Source organism: Osmerus mordax, chromosome 9, assembly GCF_038355195.1.
Source record: "Osmerus mordax isolate fOsmMor3 chromosome 9, fOsmMor3.pri, whole genome shotgun sequence".
NCBI classification, from domain to species: domain Eukaryota; kingdom Metazoa; phylum Chordata; class Actinopteri; order Osmeriformes; family Osmeridae; genus Osmerus; species Osmerus mordax.
Genome location: NC_090058.1, coordinates 10,086,526 through 10,098,979, shown reverse-complemented (window position 1 = coordinate 10,098,979; position 12,454 = coordinate 10,086,526). Strand labels below are relative to the sequence as shown.

Below are 12,454 nucleotides of genomic sequence, written 5' to 3'. Positions count from 1 at the left end.
TAGCAAGCCTTTAAGGCATTCACAGTGGTAGACCTACATCTTGTGTAAATACTGATTTAACTGTCCTTAATTTCTCATGACACCATTTCCCCAGGTTGTTTTCAAATATGAGCCATAACGGGTTCAAAAACCAAGGACTACAGCAATAATGTATTTTGCTTAGCATGAATGAACACTAGGCCTAATATATTTTTTAAATCGTCGTGAATCTACCCTTCAAGGACATTACAAAAAATACATAGTAAATTGATGCTACGGGTATCAAATAAGGTTTGGTTTTTTAACACAGTTAATCACACAAAAATCTAACAAAAATCAAAAATGAAATATTTATTACAGCATTTGTGACTGAACACCTTTTAAACATTACGTCACAGTCCTCATACAAGTATTTAATGTATTTTTGACAAAGCTTAAGGGAGACGGCATTTTATCTAGTGAGGAACACGTGCTGAAAAAGGAAGGAATTCATGGACATACAATATCAATGCCACAGCAGATCTGAAACTAGCAAAAACATTCTTTTTCAATTGAGGTAAACACATAGAATATCTAACATGAAACAATTAATAGACTGAACTCTGTACGAAGTTTGTTACAATATTCTCTTAGCTTTTTCCCAAAAGCTTTGAGTTCATAATTTAAGTTCTTTTTTTCATCTATTTTTTTTGTTTTAGGTTTTTTGGTGCATCAACCATCATTTGCTTCTCCCAGTGCCATAGAATCCACCATTGTGTCAGTATTGTCCTCATGGCAAGTATACGTTGATCCAAAGGCAAAAGAAGCACTTTAGGATGTTGCTTTTCCACTATTGAGCTTCCTTCAACAGGCTCTTTCATTTAGAGTCCAGGATACAAAAAAAAAAAATTATAATATTAATAAAATAAAAATGTATAAAACCAACACAATCCAGTGCTTGGGCAATTCAAACTAAGAACTTTGTTTTCAACCTACAGGGAAACATTCATTCATGAACCAAAAAAGAAGAAGAGGGGCATGAAAAATGTTCAAACTGAATCCTCTGGAGAGATCAGGTGTCACTTAGCAGCCTTGTCCCATCAGGCCCTGTTCTTGTTGGGGGTGGGGGGACAGGGCCCGATGGCCCTCTGTTATTGGAGCCATGGTGAGTTGTTCCATCTTCTGGTTTATAGTGCTGCGCTGCCAATGAGACAGTTTCTCCTCCAACAAGGAACACACACAGTGTGAGAGAAAGGGTTACCTTTTATTCTAGAACTAGCTCAGGAAACATAAATCGTGATCAACGAAAATGCACAAGTTTTAACTTATTTTTAGTCTATACTTTTTTATACTACAGTAGTTATAACTCTTGGAGTCTTTGTCTTTTTCTCTTTTTTTAAATCTTCCAGAGCGATTTCGGCTTAAGATCGTTTGAACGTGTCACTTGAGTATGCTGTATGTGTGGGAGGGTGTTTGTGTTTGCGTGCGTTGTGTGTGTTTTTGAGTGTACGTGTATCCCATTTCCTTTTTTTTTTGCACATGTGTAAGTCAAAAATCCTCTGTTGATCTTTAACAAAAGCCCAAGACTTTACAAAGTGTTCTTGTCAGCTTGGTCCTCCAATGGATGAAAGTAACAAAATTGACAGGTAAAAAAAAAGAATTATCACAGCTCATCTGGAATTCTGTTTTTTAGCGTCTAATTCTGGTCAAAAGGGTTCGCTTTTATTCTGAAAAATAGTCTCAAAATAGCTTGCTTGGGGATTGTGGGTTCATGTTGTTGACGTTCCTCTAAGTAGCTGCTGTTGTCGTAGTAGTTGTCGTAGTAACAGTTCCCTTATACTATTGGGCGTGGATGTCCAGGCCTTGTCCTCCTGTGCTGGGGTCAAGGGGGGTCAGCAGGGGGGGGCTCTGAGCTGACATGGTCATTCCTGGGTGAGAGTGGGGTCCTCCGTGCATCAGCATGGCTGGGTGATGGGGGTGGTGGTGGTGGTGGGGGCCGGACAAGTAGGATGGGTGGATGTGGGGTCCGTGTCGGAGCTGGGAGGGATGGGAGGTCATCTGGGAAGGGTTGTAACTGGGTGGGGCCATGCTCATGCCCATAGGACCACTCTGAGGTACATACTCCCCTGGCATGCCTGGTAGAGCTGGAGAGAAAGAGAGAGAGAGAGAAGGAGTTAGTCATGATTACAAATAACCTCTTTTACAATGTATAATACAGTATTATGCAACAATACAAACATAATTTCTATCATCTCAGACCAAAGAAAGAATGTTTCACGAAAGAAATCCCAGTAAATTTGAGGAAATATGAGGCTTCATTGACTAAACAGCTTTTGTTTCTCCGAGCAAAACCCAAAGTCATTACATTGGTCTATTTTAGGTGATGGAGGGTGGTTTACAATGTCCGATAGACTTGTGGTCAGTTCTCTGGTTGTAAAGTGATCCTCTGCCCCCCCACAGACACGCTAGCTGAGAAGGAGCGTGAGGAAAACCAAGCAGCTATATTGATGTTAGCAGCACTAATACTCTTACAGGCGGAACAGTCAATTCCCTCGCTGAATTTAGCGACAAACCAAACAGGCGTTCTCTCATGGGGATCCGCCACTGTGAACGTTATTTGATTTAGAATCCTGTAAAGAAGTTATTAAATAATTGAGGCCTCGCTAAACTCTCACAACACGCCATTCTAAGAATAGCGTTCAATAGCTTCGCTTTTGCCTCCTCAATGAGAGCAGTTTTAAGAAAAACAAAGTTGGGCTCTGAAGTGAAGGAGCGTGGGTTTATAATGAAGACAGCCGCTAAAGCACAAGAGAGACAGAAGAAGACAGAAGGGAGAGAAGGAAAGGAACATATTTAAAGGAAGGAGAGAGAGAGACGTGGACAGAGAGAGAAGGATGAGGGTTATGCTGAGGTCCCTTATGATGGAGAGTAGAGGGCCCTGCTTTCCGAGGGACCCCTGAGTGACTCCAGTCACAGGTTGACCAGAGGTGCCTCCGATTTGGTTTTTGTAAACAGACAGGGGGAGGAGATGGTATGAGGAGTCAGGGGTGGAGGGGAAGGGGGCTGCCCTGGAGCCTGGGACTGGAGTATGGGAACAGGCCTGTTCTGAAGGCCTGGACCCTGGGGAGAAGCAGGGGCGAGCAGGCCCGGGGTCCTGCTGGAACCACGGGCCTGGGTCTGGGCCGGCCTGCTTTGTAATGTGAACCCCTGGAGGAGGGGGGGGGGGTCATAGCAAGGTCACCAGGCATGCTCACTCTCCACATTCCTCCACCTTAGTACACCGCAATTAAGAAATGACACTGGAGGGCCCTGGCGAGGGTGGAGGAAAGGAAAGGGGACGAAGGGAAGAAGGGGAAAGGGGGGGGGTGGGCGGAGGGGGGGGGGGGGGGGGGGGAATAAAGAGGACAGCAAAGACAGAGATTAATGGCCAATCTCATTGGCTGAAAGCTGTGCCATTTTCCAATACTGTGCCCTCTTCCACGTCAGTTCATTTGAAATGCACATGTTTGTCGGAGTGCTCTCTTAAAACCCCACTATCGGGGTCATAAAATAAGTAAATCAATCTGGGTGTTGGGGGGCAAGAGGAGTGCCCCTCACCTCCATATAACCTCACGGGGCTCCTGTTAAAAGGCCCAGCAGATGTTTTTGACACTGTAAACTGGTAATCTCAAGTCTTGTAAGCTGCAGTCATTCTGTTAAGTAGATCTGCACCCCCCCCACACCCCCCCCATCCCTCCTCCTTTATTAACAGGAGTGGTAAAACCATCTGAAGACAATAACGGGGGGCCAGCACTCTGCACCAGGTCCCTCTCTCCCCCTCGTTCTCCTCTAGGCCTGCCTCCTCTCACCCCCCCACCCCCCTCTTCCTTCGCCGCTTCCCTACTCTTGGCTTCCCGACTTTTCCCCCTTTCTCCCCTTTCGGCCTTCCCCCTCTTTCTCCTCTCATCCTCCGTCCCCTACTCTACCTGGCATCACAACCTCATCCCTCCTCTCCCTCCTCCCGCTCCTCTCTACCTCCCTACCTTGCTCTACCCTGCTTCACCAGACTATGTCAGAGCAGTCCAGCTCAATGGCTGGTCGTAATTAACAACCAAATATACCATATTGTGTGACTGCTTGATCAAATAAAAAAAAGGGTAATATTCCTCCGTATTAAGCCATTAATGTAATTGATCATGAAGCATTAAAATATGTTGCATAATTAAATTGTCTCAGAACGATATTGCCTACATTAAGAATTAGCCAAGCTGAGCAAATGTTGTCTCTGTGTGGATATTCCAGGGAACATTGCTTCCTGCTTTGTCTTTTTTGGGTGACACATTAGCAAAGCCAGGAGGGGATGAGGTGGAGAAAGAGAGAGAGAGAGAGAGAGAGAGAGTAAAAGAAAAAGAGAGAGAACGAGAGAGAAAGGGGTGAAATGATCTCTGTCGGAGGAATCGCTATGGTGACCCTATGGAAAATCTAATGTCCATTTACATATAAAGGGTTCTTTTAATCAAGGTAAGTGTTATGATTTGTTGCCTCATTGGGCAACTGAGTTTAGGTGTTAAATAAAATCTGTTCTGCTCTGCTGCCTTTGGGATGTGATATGTCTTGATTTTTGAAATGTCAGCACAGTGGCAAGCAAGAGGTGAAATGACCGGCTTAATAAGACCACTGCCATTTAGTTACACTAGGTGTGAGTGTGTGAGGGAGATTGTCTGTGTGTGTGTGTGTGTGTGTGTGTGAGAGAGAGAGAGAGAGAGAGAGAGAGAGAGAGAGAGAGAGAGAGAGAGAGAGAGAGAGAGAGAGAGAGAGAGAGAGAGAGAGAGAAGAGAACCCCCCCTTTCATATACCTCCACTCTGTAATGTCTCCATCCCTTAAAATTTATCTCCGTGTCTCACTGTGTCTTGTCTGTGTGTGTGTGTGTGTGTCGTGACGAACTACGCACCAACGCCCCCCCCCCCCCCCCCCCACCACCCCCCCTAAAGTCCTCCCCCCTCCAGTAAAAAATAATCAAAACACAGGGGTCTCCCCCCTCCTGCCTCAACCCTCCACCCCCCCCCCCCCCAGTGAGGGATCGCCCCAGTCACCCGGGGCCGTATATCTGGACCAGGGAGCGTAATGTAGTGCCGCGTTCCCGTCTTTGCATATAAGATAATTTGGGCATCAATCCTCGGCCAGACAGATTTATGTCACTCGGAGGACAGTTTCACTTCTCCTTCTTTATCGCTTCGCTGGAGCCTGCTTCATTTCTCCCCGTCAGACCCTGCCCCTGGAGATGGTCTTTTTTCCCTAAATGTCCAACATTTGCATTGGCTGTCGGAGATGGCGGAGAGCGATGGCGCTGTTGTGATAAATACATTTGTGCTTGCCATGCCTACTTGGTTGTTGGAATGGGAGGGAGAGTGTATTTTCTTTCTTCTTTTTTTCGCCCCCCCCCCCCCCCCCCCCCCCCCCTATTCACTTTTTTGTTGTGGTGGATGTCTGGCGCCACAAGTCGCCCCTCTTTCTCTCTCTCTCTCTCTCTCTTCTCTCTCTCTCTCTCTCTCTCTCTTTTCTCTCTCCCAGGGCCTTCATGAGATGGCCTCGTGACACCACCACTACTCCCAGTACACCCATTCATCCTGGGTTAGCTGCACCACCCCTACCGCATTGGTAGCTTGTTGTTGTGTGGAATCGATGAAGGCTGTTGTAGAATTATGGTTAAGGGAGGTGTGTGGGGGGAGGGGGTTGTGGGAGGTGGGTTGTGGCGGAGTGAAAGGGAGACAGTGGGTAAGAAAAAAGTATAAACCCACCAGCCCCCAAAACGTATGAGAACCCAAGGAAAAAGAGCCAGTTGTACTTACTTCCCCCTTTTTCTTTGCGTTTTGCTTTACAAGGTGGAGGTTACATGTAGTGCCATTGCCCATCCATGCCCATATTCATCCCCATTCCACTCATAGGCCCTAGAAGAGGAGATAAACGCCAAAGAGAAGGTCAGCAGAGGTCAAAGAGGGAACCACATAGAGGTCAGAGGACAGACCCTGACAGAGGGAGGACTTCAGGGTTTGAAGGAAAAGGACGGGGAAGGTCAGTGCAGGTGGATGTGATGAGGCAAGGGGTGTTTTTTCGATTTCTGCAATTCTCTACCTTCCTCTGTTAGACTTTGCATTTCTTTAGATGAGAAGGGGGGAGAAGATAGACCAACGAGGCTGATATGCAGGCAGCAAGCAGAGATGCCAGTTAGTGAGGGGTGTGAAAATACAGTGAAGTTGGATTTTAGAATTGTAAAAGGGTAATAACAGTGTATAATAGTGACAGTGTAGGGTAGTAAAATGTTAGAAACAAGGTAGGATGGTAACAGGGTAGTGAGGTAGTTGGATGGTAACAGGGTAATGAGGTAGTTGGATGGTAACAGGGTAGTGAGGTAGTTGGATGGTAACAGGGTAATGAGGTAGTTGGATGGTAACAGGGTAGTGAGGTAGTTGGATGGTAACAGGGGTAGTGTGGTAGTTGGATGGTAACAGGGTAGTGTGGTAGTTGGATGGTAACAGGGTAGTGTGGTAGTTGGATGGTAACAGGGTAGTGTGGTAGTTGGATGGTAACAGGGTAGTGATCCTCTAGTCAGCAGTGGTTGTGTCACTGCTACAGCAGGTTAGTAGCAAGTGCATGCTGTCATGTAGGCCCGGTGCGTGCCAGGGTGACCACAGCGCGACCAGTTTCCAACGGGAGCGGTGTGGTAGGCATACAGTTACACATGACATGAGTGGAGGGAGGGGAGGGAGGGAAGGAGGGAAGAGCAGGGGGTCGGCTTACCAGCTGGCCGGATCCCCATGTGTTGCTGACCGTCCAGCACGAAGCTGCCCATGGGCTGGCCCTCAGGACTGTACGCTGCTCCTTGGCTCACTGAAGGATCAAGAAGAAAACCTGATTGTAGTCAAAACATGGACACGAAGGGGGGGAAAGAAGAGAAGACACACCAGACAATCAGCAATTGTCCCAGCCCAAACATACACTGCAAGACATTGTGCTACAGTATGCGCATGGCTCCTAAGCACCCAGGACATGCAAACAGGCATCCAGTATGCAAACAGTCACACACACATACAATCTCTGTGTCTCTCTCTCTCTCACACACACACACACACACACACACACACACACTCATGTTAACATTACAGAACAGAGAAGATGCATTGTCTTCTACAGTAGAAAAGAAAGCATGCAGTTTGACAGGTTCAGACACTCAGCCAAGACTGTCACCGACCAATCACCATCCCTACAGACAAATCAGCTCATGATGCAGAAACACGATTTAGACCTCATTAACTCAAATACAACCATTCATCCTTTTATGAATTGTGATAAGTGAATATGATTATGTTCATTTTAATCTATTAGCATTTAGTTAATCAATAAATGAATACATTATGTATTTATATACTGCTGTTCGGTAATCACTTAGTTATGTTGTCTTGTGTACTGTTTATTATTAGTCAATTGGGTAAATGCACTCTAGAGTCTTCAGAAAAAAAAATATATTCCCGGACTAAACAGTATTATCCGCAGTAATCTGTAAACCCAGAGATTAGACGAAGCTGTTAGTCATGCTGTCTTTGGGAAGACTGCTAAATTGCCACACTTTGAAAGCGCGCTCTCAGGAATATTCCTTAGAAACCACAGGAACTCTACCGAGACCCACCACAATTCGGGGGCTTATCTCATTTCAATAATTGGTTAACTTCATTTGCACAATCTCCACCCCCCTCCTGGTTGGTGGGACTTTCCTAGATGCAGAGCTACAAAAACCCCAATCAACAAAAAAGCTTTTTTCCTCCTCAAAAGAAAATGACTCAGCATTTTATTTTATATTTATTTATTTTTTTTGGCCAACGGCGCCGTCAACGTAGCTCTAGAGGCAGCTACATAAATTCTTATCGGATTCTTTGCTCGATTTGCGAGTGGCATGTTTACGACTCAATCTTTCATCGTTTTTTGTCGTCTGACCGTGGTAGATATGGGAAATCAATGCATTATCAATTTACAATATGAAGCCTTCCTTAATCCCTTTCAGAGGAATGGAAATCTCTCCATCCGTGGGCCTCATGCCAGGAATCGTGGATCAATGGATCATATAAAACTCATTCTCAATCCTGAGCCAGGATGACCAGGATGAATTCTTTACCCACAATTACTAAATTGAAATTACGCCGTCTCATACGATAGTTGTTGTTTTGTTTTTTTGGGGGGGAGTGGGGGGGGAATGCTGTGTAAAGGAATGCTCGATAATCAGAGTCCAGCTGAAGCAAGTTGCCTCCTGGTGCTTGAGGGAATTTAATGAATAACAAAATAACATAAGAGCTGTGTGCATTGACTTGCCCAGCCCCCCCCCCCCCCATCTCCCTCCAAAATGAAGATAACCCCCAAAAAAGGTTCGTACGGCAGTAATTCTGCAAACTCCTCTGGTGCCCAATTAGTGATTGGCAGAGAGGGTGCTAATGTCGCTCTCTCTCCAGTTATATTGGGAAATCTCCAATTAGAGCCAATCAGTAACAGGCAGGCCTCACAGCCAGACTCATCCCATTGAGAAAATGGGGAAGATAGGAGGAGGAGGGAGGGAGGGAAGCAAAGGGGGGGCCAACCTTAAAAATTCAGGCTGCGGGCATGTTGTATATGCCAGTAAAATACTGGGAAAGGGCTGGGGTGTTTAGGGACCATGGGAGATACAGTACAGAGAGAGAGAGAGAGAGAGAGAGAGAGAGAGGAGAGAGAGAGAGAGAGAGAGAGAGAGAAAGAGAGAGAGAGAGCTATATGAGGACGGGCTCTTGTCTTTCTTTACCTGCTCGATTTGACTGGTCAATCATGGGCTGTACTATTCTTCTCCTGGCATTGATGAACCTGTGAAAGAGAAGAAAAACAGAAGACAAACACAAGGTAAATCACCTACAGCTTTCACATAGCAGAGGTATGCAACAGTACACCACCTCAATACCACAAAACACCTCAAAAGCAGTGTGTTTCAATGGCAGCATTGGCCACTGGTTGCCTGTAAGGGGCCATCCAAATAATAGTATTTGTTGGAGTATATGAAGGGATATTTCTGTACAGGGATGAGGAAACCAGGTCCCTCATGATGCACTCCCCTTGTTTGATAAAGCTTTGAGGACAACATTCCTCAAGCATTCCCTTAGAGTTCTCAGCATGTGACACACACATGCACACACGCACACTACACCATTTCCACCCCCTTCCACACAAACATCATTCCAACAATGTTACCGCTAATCTTTCAAAAATCAATAAATTATCGAACAGCAAAGATACAAATCCTTCCTTTCACCCAGCTCCCCCCCCCCCCCCCCCCCCCCCAAAGCCCCAGCTCTCTCCGGCTGGCCTGGGACCCCCACCTTGGCTTCATGGTAGGGGGTTCAGCTCCCCTTCCAGCTGTCTATAAATGAGGACCAGGCACGGCCACTCGGCGCTTTCACAAGGTATTGTTATGTCAGCGAGCCCATCAATTAGGCTGTCTGAAGTTTTATCACCAGCACGGCAGCGAATGAGTGCAGTTCCACAAAGGCTCTGTGGCCCTGCTCTCTCCTGAAGCTCGGCACTGTAAAACGAGGGGGGTCATCTGGAGGTGACAGCCAGCCGGGGGCCATCTTTTAAGTCGGGACGGGACACCCGGGGGCCGAGTCTTAAGTCAAGCCGACCACTCTGGCCTGACCAGCCAGCCAACGAGGTCTGCCTGCAGGCCCCATGGCCCCTTCCTCCCTCCCTCGCTCTGCCTTTCTTTGCTCTCACGTACTAAAAAAGCAGCGAGGAGTTAGCGCTACAGGTACTGACATGTGGTTGATATTAGAGGGAGGTTTCAAATCATCGTGGGGCTATCCAGAGAGCGCTTATTCGTTGGAAACCCCCCCAAAAAAACGAGACAGAGAAATGAAGAAAGGGTGTATTTTGGTCCTAGTGTGCGGAGGGAGTGAGTGAGGGCCAGATGAGGGAACAGAGGGACAGAAGGACGGACGGCGTGAGGGAGGGATGGATGGAAGGATGAACAGATGAAAGGAGGGAGAGAGTGAGGGAATGATGGATGGAAAGAGGGAGGGGGGGGGGAGGGAGGGCACGGCTGGGCAACACTGTTGGTCATTAGACGGAGAGAAGGACTGGAACCACTTTGGGGTTCCTAATCCCCCGTGAACCCCTGATACCTGCCCTTACCTCCTCCATTAACTTAAACAGCCCTAATCTGGCCGCTTGCAGTGACATGGTTAAACGTAAACAAAAGACACGTTCGGTGAAAAGGGAGATGCAGCGCTCATTTGCCAGGGGGGGCAAATAGAGTGCAGGTAGGCAGGCAGGGGGTAGAACCTTAGCTATAAGACATGAGGAGGGGGGGAGGGGTCCCATCAGCAAGTGAAGATTTTTCTGTTTCCCTGATTCGGGTGAGAAAGGCTTGGCCCTATGGGGCTCTCGTCTTTGTGTTTCCTGTTTGCGTACGTCGTCAAAAAACGTCAGTTGGCCTAACTGTGCTCGGTAAGAAGTGGGAGAGATCGAGCGAGAGCGAGAGAGAGAAAGAACAATCATAGAAAGAGTGAGGGGAGGCTTCCAGCACCAAACCAGCTGAGCAAGTAAACAGGGAAGCATTCCAGCCATCAGGCTCACTAGGCGAGCTCAGAGAGGGAAACCTGCCCGGATACACGCCCTGCTCTCCCTCGCCAGACACTCGGAGGGTTCGGAAATCCTAACCGTACAACCGTGAACACGTAATATGGGAATGTTCTCCACAGGTGCTAAACATTCCCATACTTCACGTAAAAAGAACAACCTAGCATTCTAAGAAGATATCAGCACTGAATGAATATGTGCCCTGGTTATCTATTCAAACTATACCTTGTGTACACAGCTTATACAACCTGTTTACCGATATATATATATATCCGTATACTTGTGAGAATAATGCTATCTAGGTGTGTTTGTGTCATTGAAATGATCATTTGATTATGAAAAACAGACTCTTCACAGTGTCTACAAGCATATGGGTATTCAAATATTTTCCATGTGAGTTTCCACAGTGATGGAGCCCCCTCTTGTCAACACATTAGCCAAACACACACACACAAACACAACTGCCAGCATACAAACACACGCACACACGTGAGGGCCCAAACACATACAGGCACACACACATTACAGGCTCTGTTGATATTCCCTAAACATGTTGCCACAGTAACGCGCTGGGAGGATGTGGGGCAGGGTGACGGCGGTGGGGGGGGCGGGTGGGTTGACTAAAGCGCCCCTCCCTAACCCTAGAGCTTCTTTATCAGTCAGAGTAAAGCCAATTGAGATTATCAGAGCTTGGCCTGATAACACTGTTTTCTCTCCTCCCATGAGCTGCTAATGGTGTGTGCTTAGGAACAACCCTGGCAGGAATCTCAGAGAGATGAAGGCCAGACAACCAGGGGTGGATGGGTGAAGGGGTTGAGGGATAGGAGGATGGGTGGACAGATGGATGGATGTGTGGGTGCACGTGTTTGTGTGTGTGCAAGGGGTTTCGGGTTAATAGACTGGGGAACACCACAAAGACATGACCACCCCCCCGGTGTACAAGTCCACACTCTAGAAGCAACCACAACCCTGGTTGGGGTGTCCATAGCTGAACCAGACTACAGACTACACGAAGACAGACACAAACCTCGAAACCTCCGACCATATTTGATTATTTACATCTGGTGGTCTCCCTTATTATGGCCTACCCCTGCTCTGTGCAAGAGTACAGGCTCTCTCTCTCTCTCTCTCTCTCTCTCTCTCTCTCTTCTCTCTCTCTCTCTCTCTCTCTCTCACACACACACACACACACACACACAAACACACACACACACACACACACACACACACACAGTGACTCACAGCATGGGAACTCCATGCTGTCTTCAAACAATAATTAAAGGCAAGGTTAGGGGGTTGTGGGGAGGTCATTCCTCTGGATACAGCTCAGAATGTGTACATTACCCCAGGAGAGGGGGGGGGGGGGGGGAGAGGGAGGGAGAGGGAGGGAGAGAGAGAGAGAGAGGGAAAGTAGTGGGCTGCTCTTTAATGTGCATGGGACCCACTATCCATTAAGCCACAAAGACGAACAAGAGAAGAGATTTGCATAAGACAGAAAAAAAAGAGTATGTGTAATGTAGAGTGTAGAGTGTGTGTATGTGTGCACGTGTTCTGAACATGAACATTATGTGTGTGTGGTACATGAAGGTATGCGACTAAGTGCGTGAGTGTGTTAGCACATTCCTCACAGCGCAGTGAGAATGGGCCTCTGGTTGCAGTTGCAGTCATTCCACCAGCACATTTCAACCAGGAACACACAGCCCCAATATGTGTGTATGTGTGTGTGTGTGTGCGTGTGTGTACAAGCACCCAAAACTGGAACTGAATGTGGTGGATGAAGTGAGCCAGTAGGAGGATTTAAAGTCCTGGTGGCGTGTTTGGGCAGTCTGGCCCACGGAACACAATAACTGGCAGCTCTGAGTGATGGAG

General features: G+C 47.1%; 2 protein-coding genes across 2 annotated transcripts in view; one reads left to right on the top strand and one right to left on the bottom strand.

Annotated features, from left to right (window-relative positions):
- Positions 1–304: 304 nt before the first annotated feature.
- LOC136949275 (homeobox protein Meis2-like) lies at positions 305–8,818 on the bottom strand (the record flags this gene model as incomplete). Its single annotated transcript, XM_067243520.1, is given in 3 exon segments — positions 305–2,102; positions 6,737–6,826; positions 8,760–8,818. Coding segments are annotated over 3 exon segments (420 nt in total). The 3' UTR covers positions 305–1,797.
- Positions 8,819–11,664: 2,846 nt separating this feature from the next.
- Positions 11,665–12,454, top strand: part of spred1 (sprouty related EVH1 domain containing 1) — a 14,785-nt gene continuing 13,995 nt past the window's right edge. The window contains 2 exon segments of the mRNA XM_067243311.1: positions 11,665–11,690; positions 11,935–11,998. Of these exon segments, the coding sequence (XP_067099412.1) occupies positions 11,665–11,690; positions 11,935–11,998 (90 nt within the window).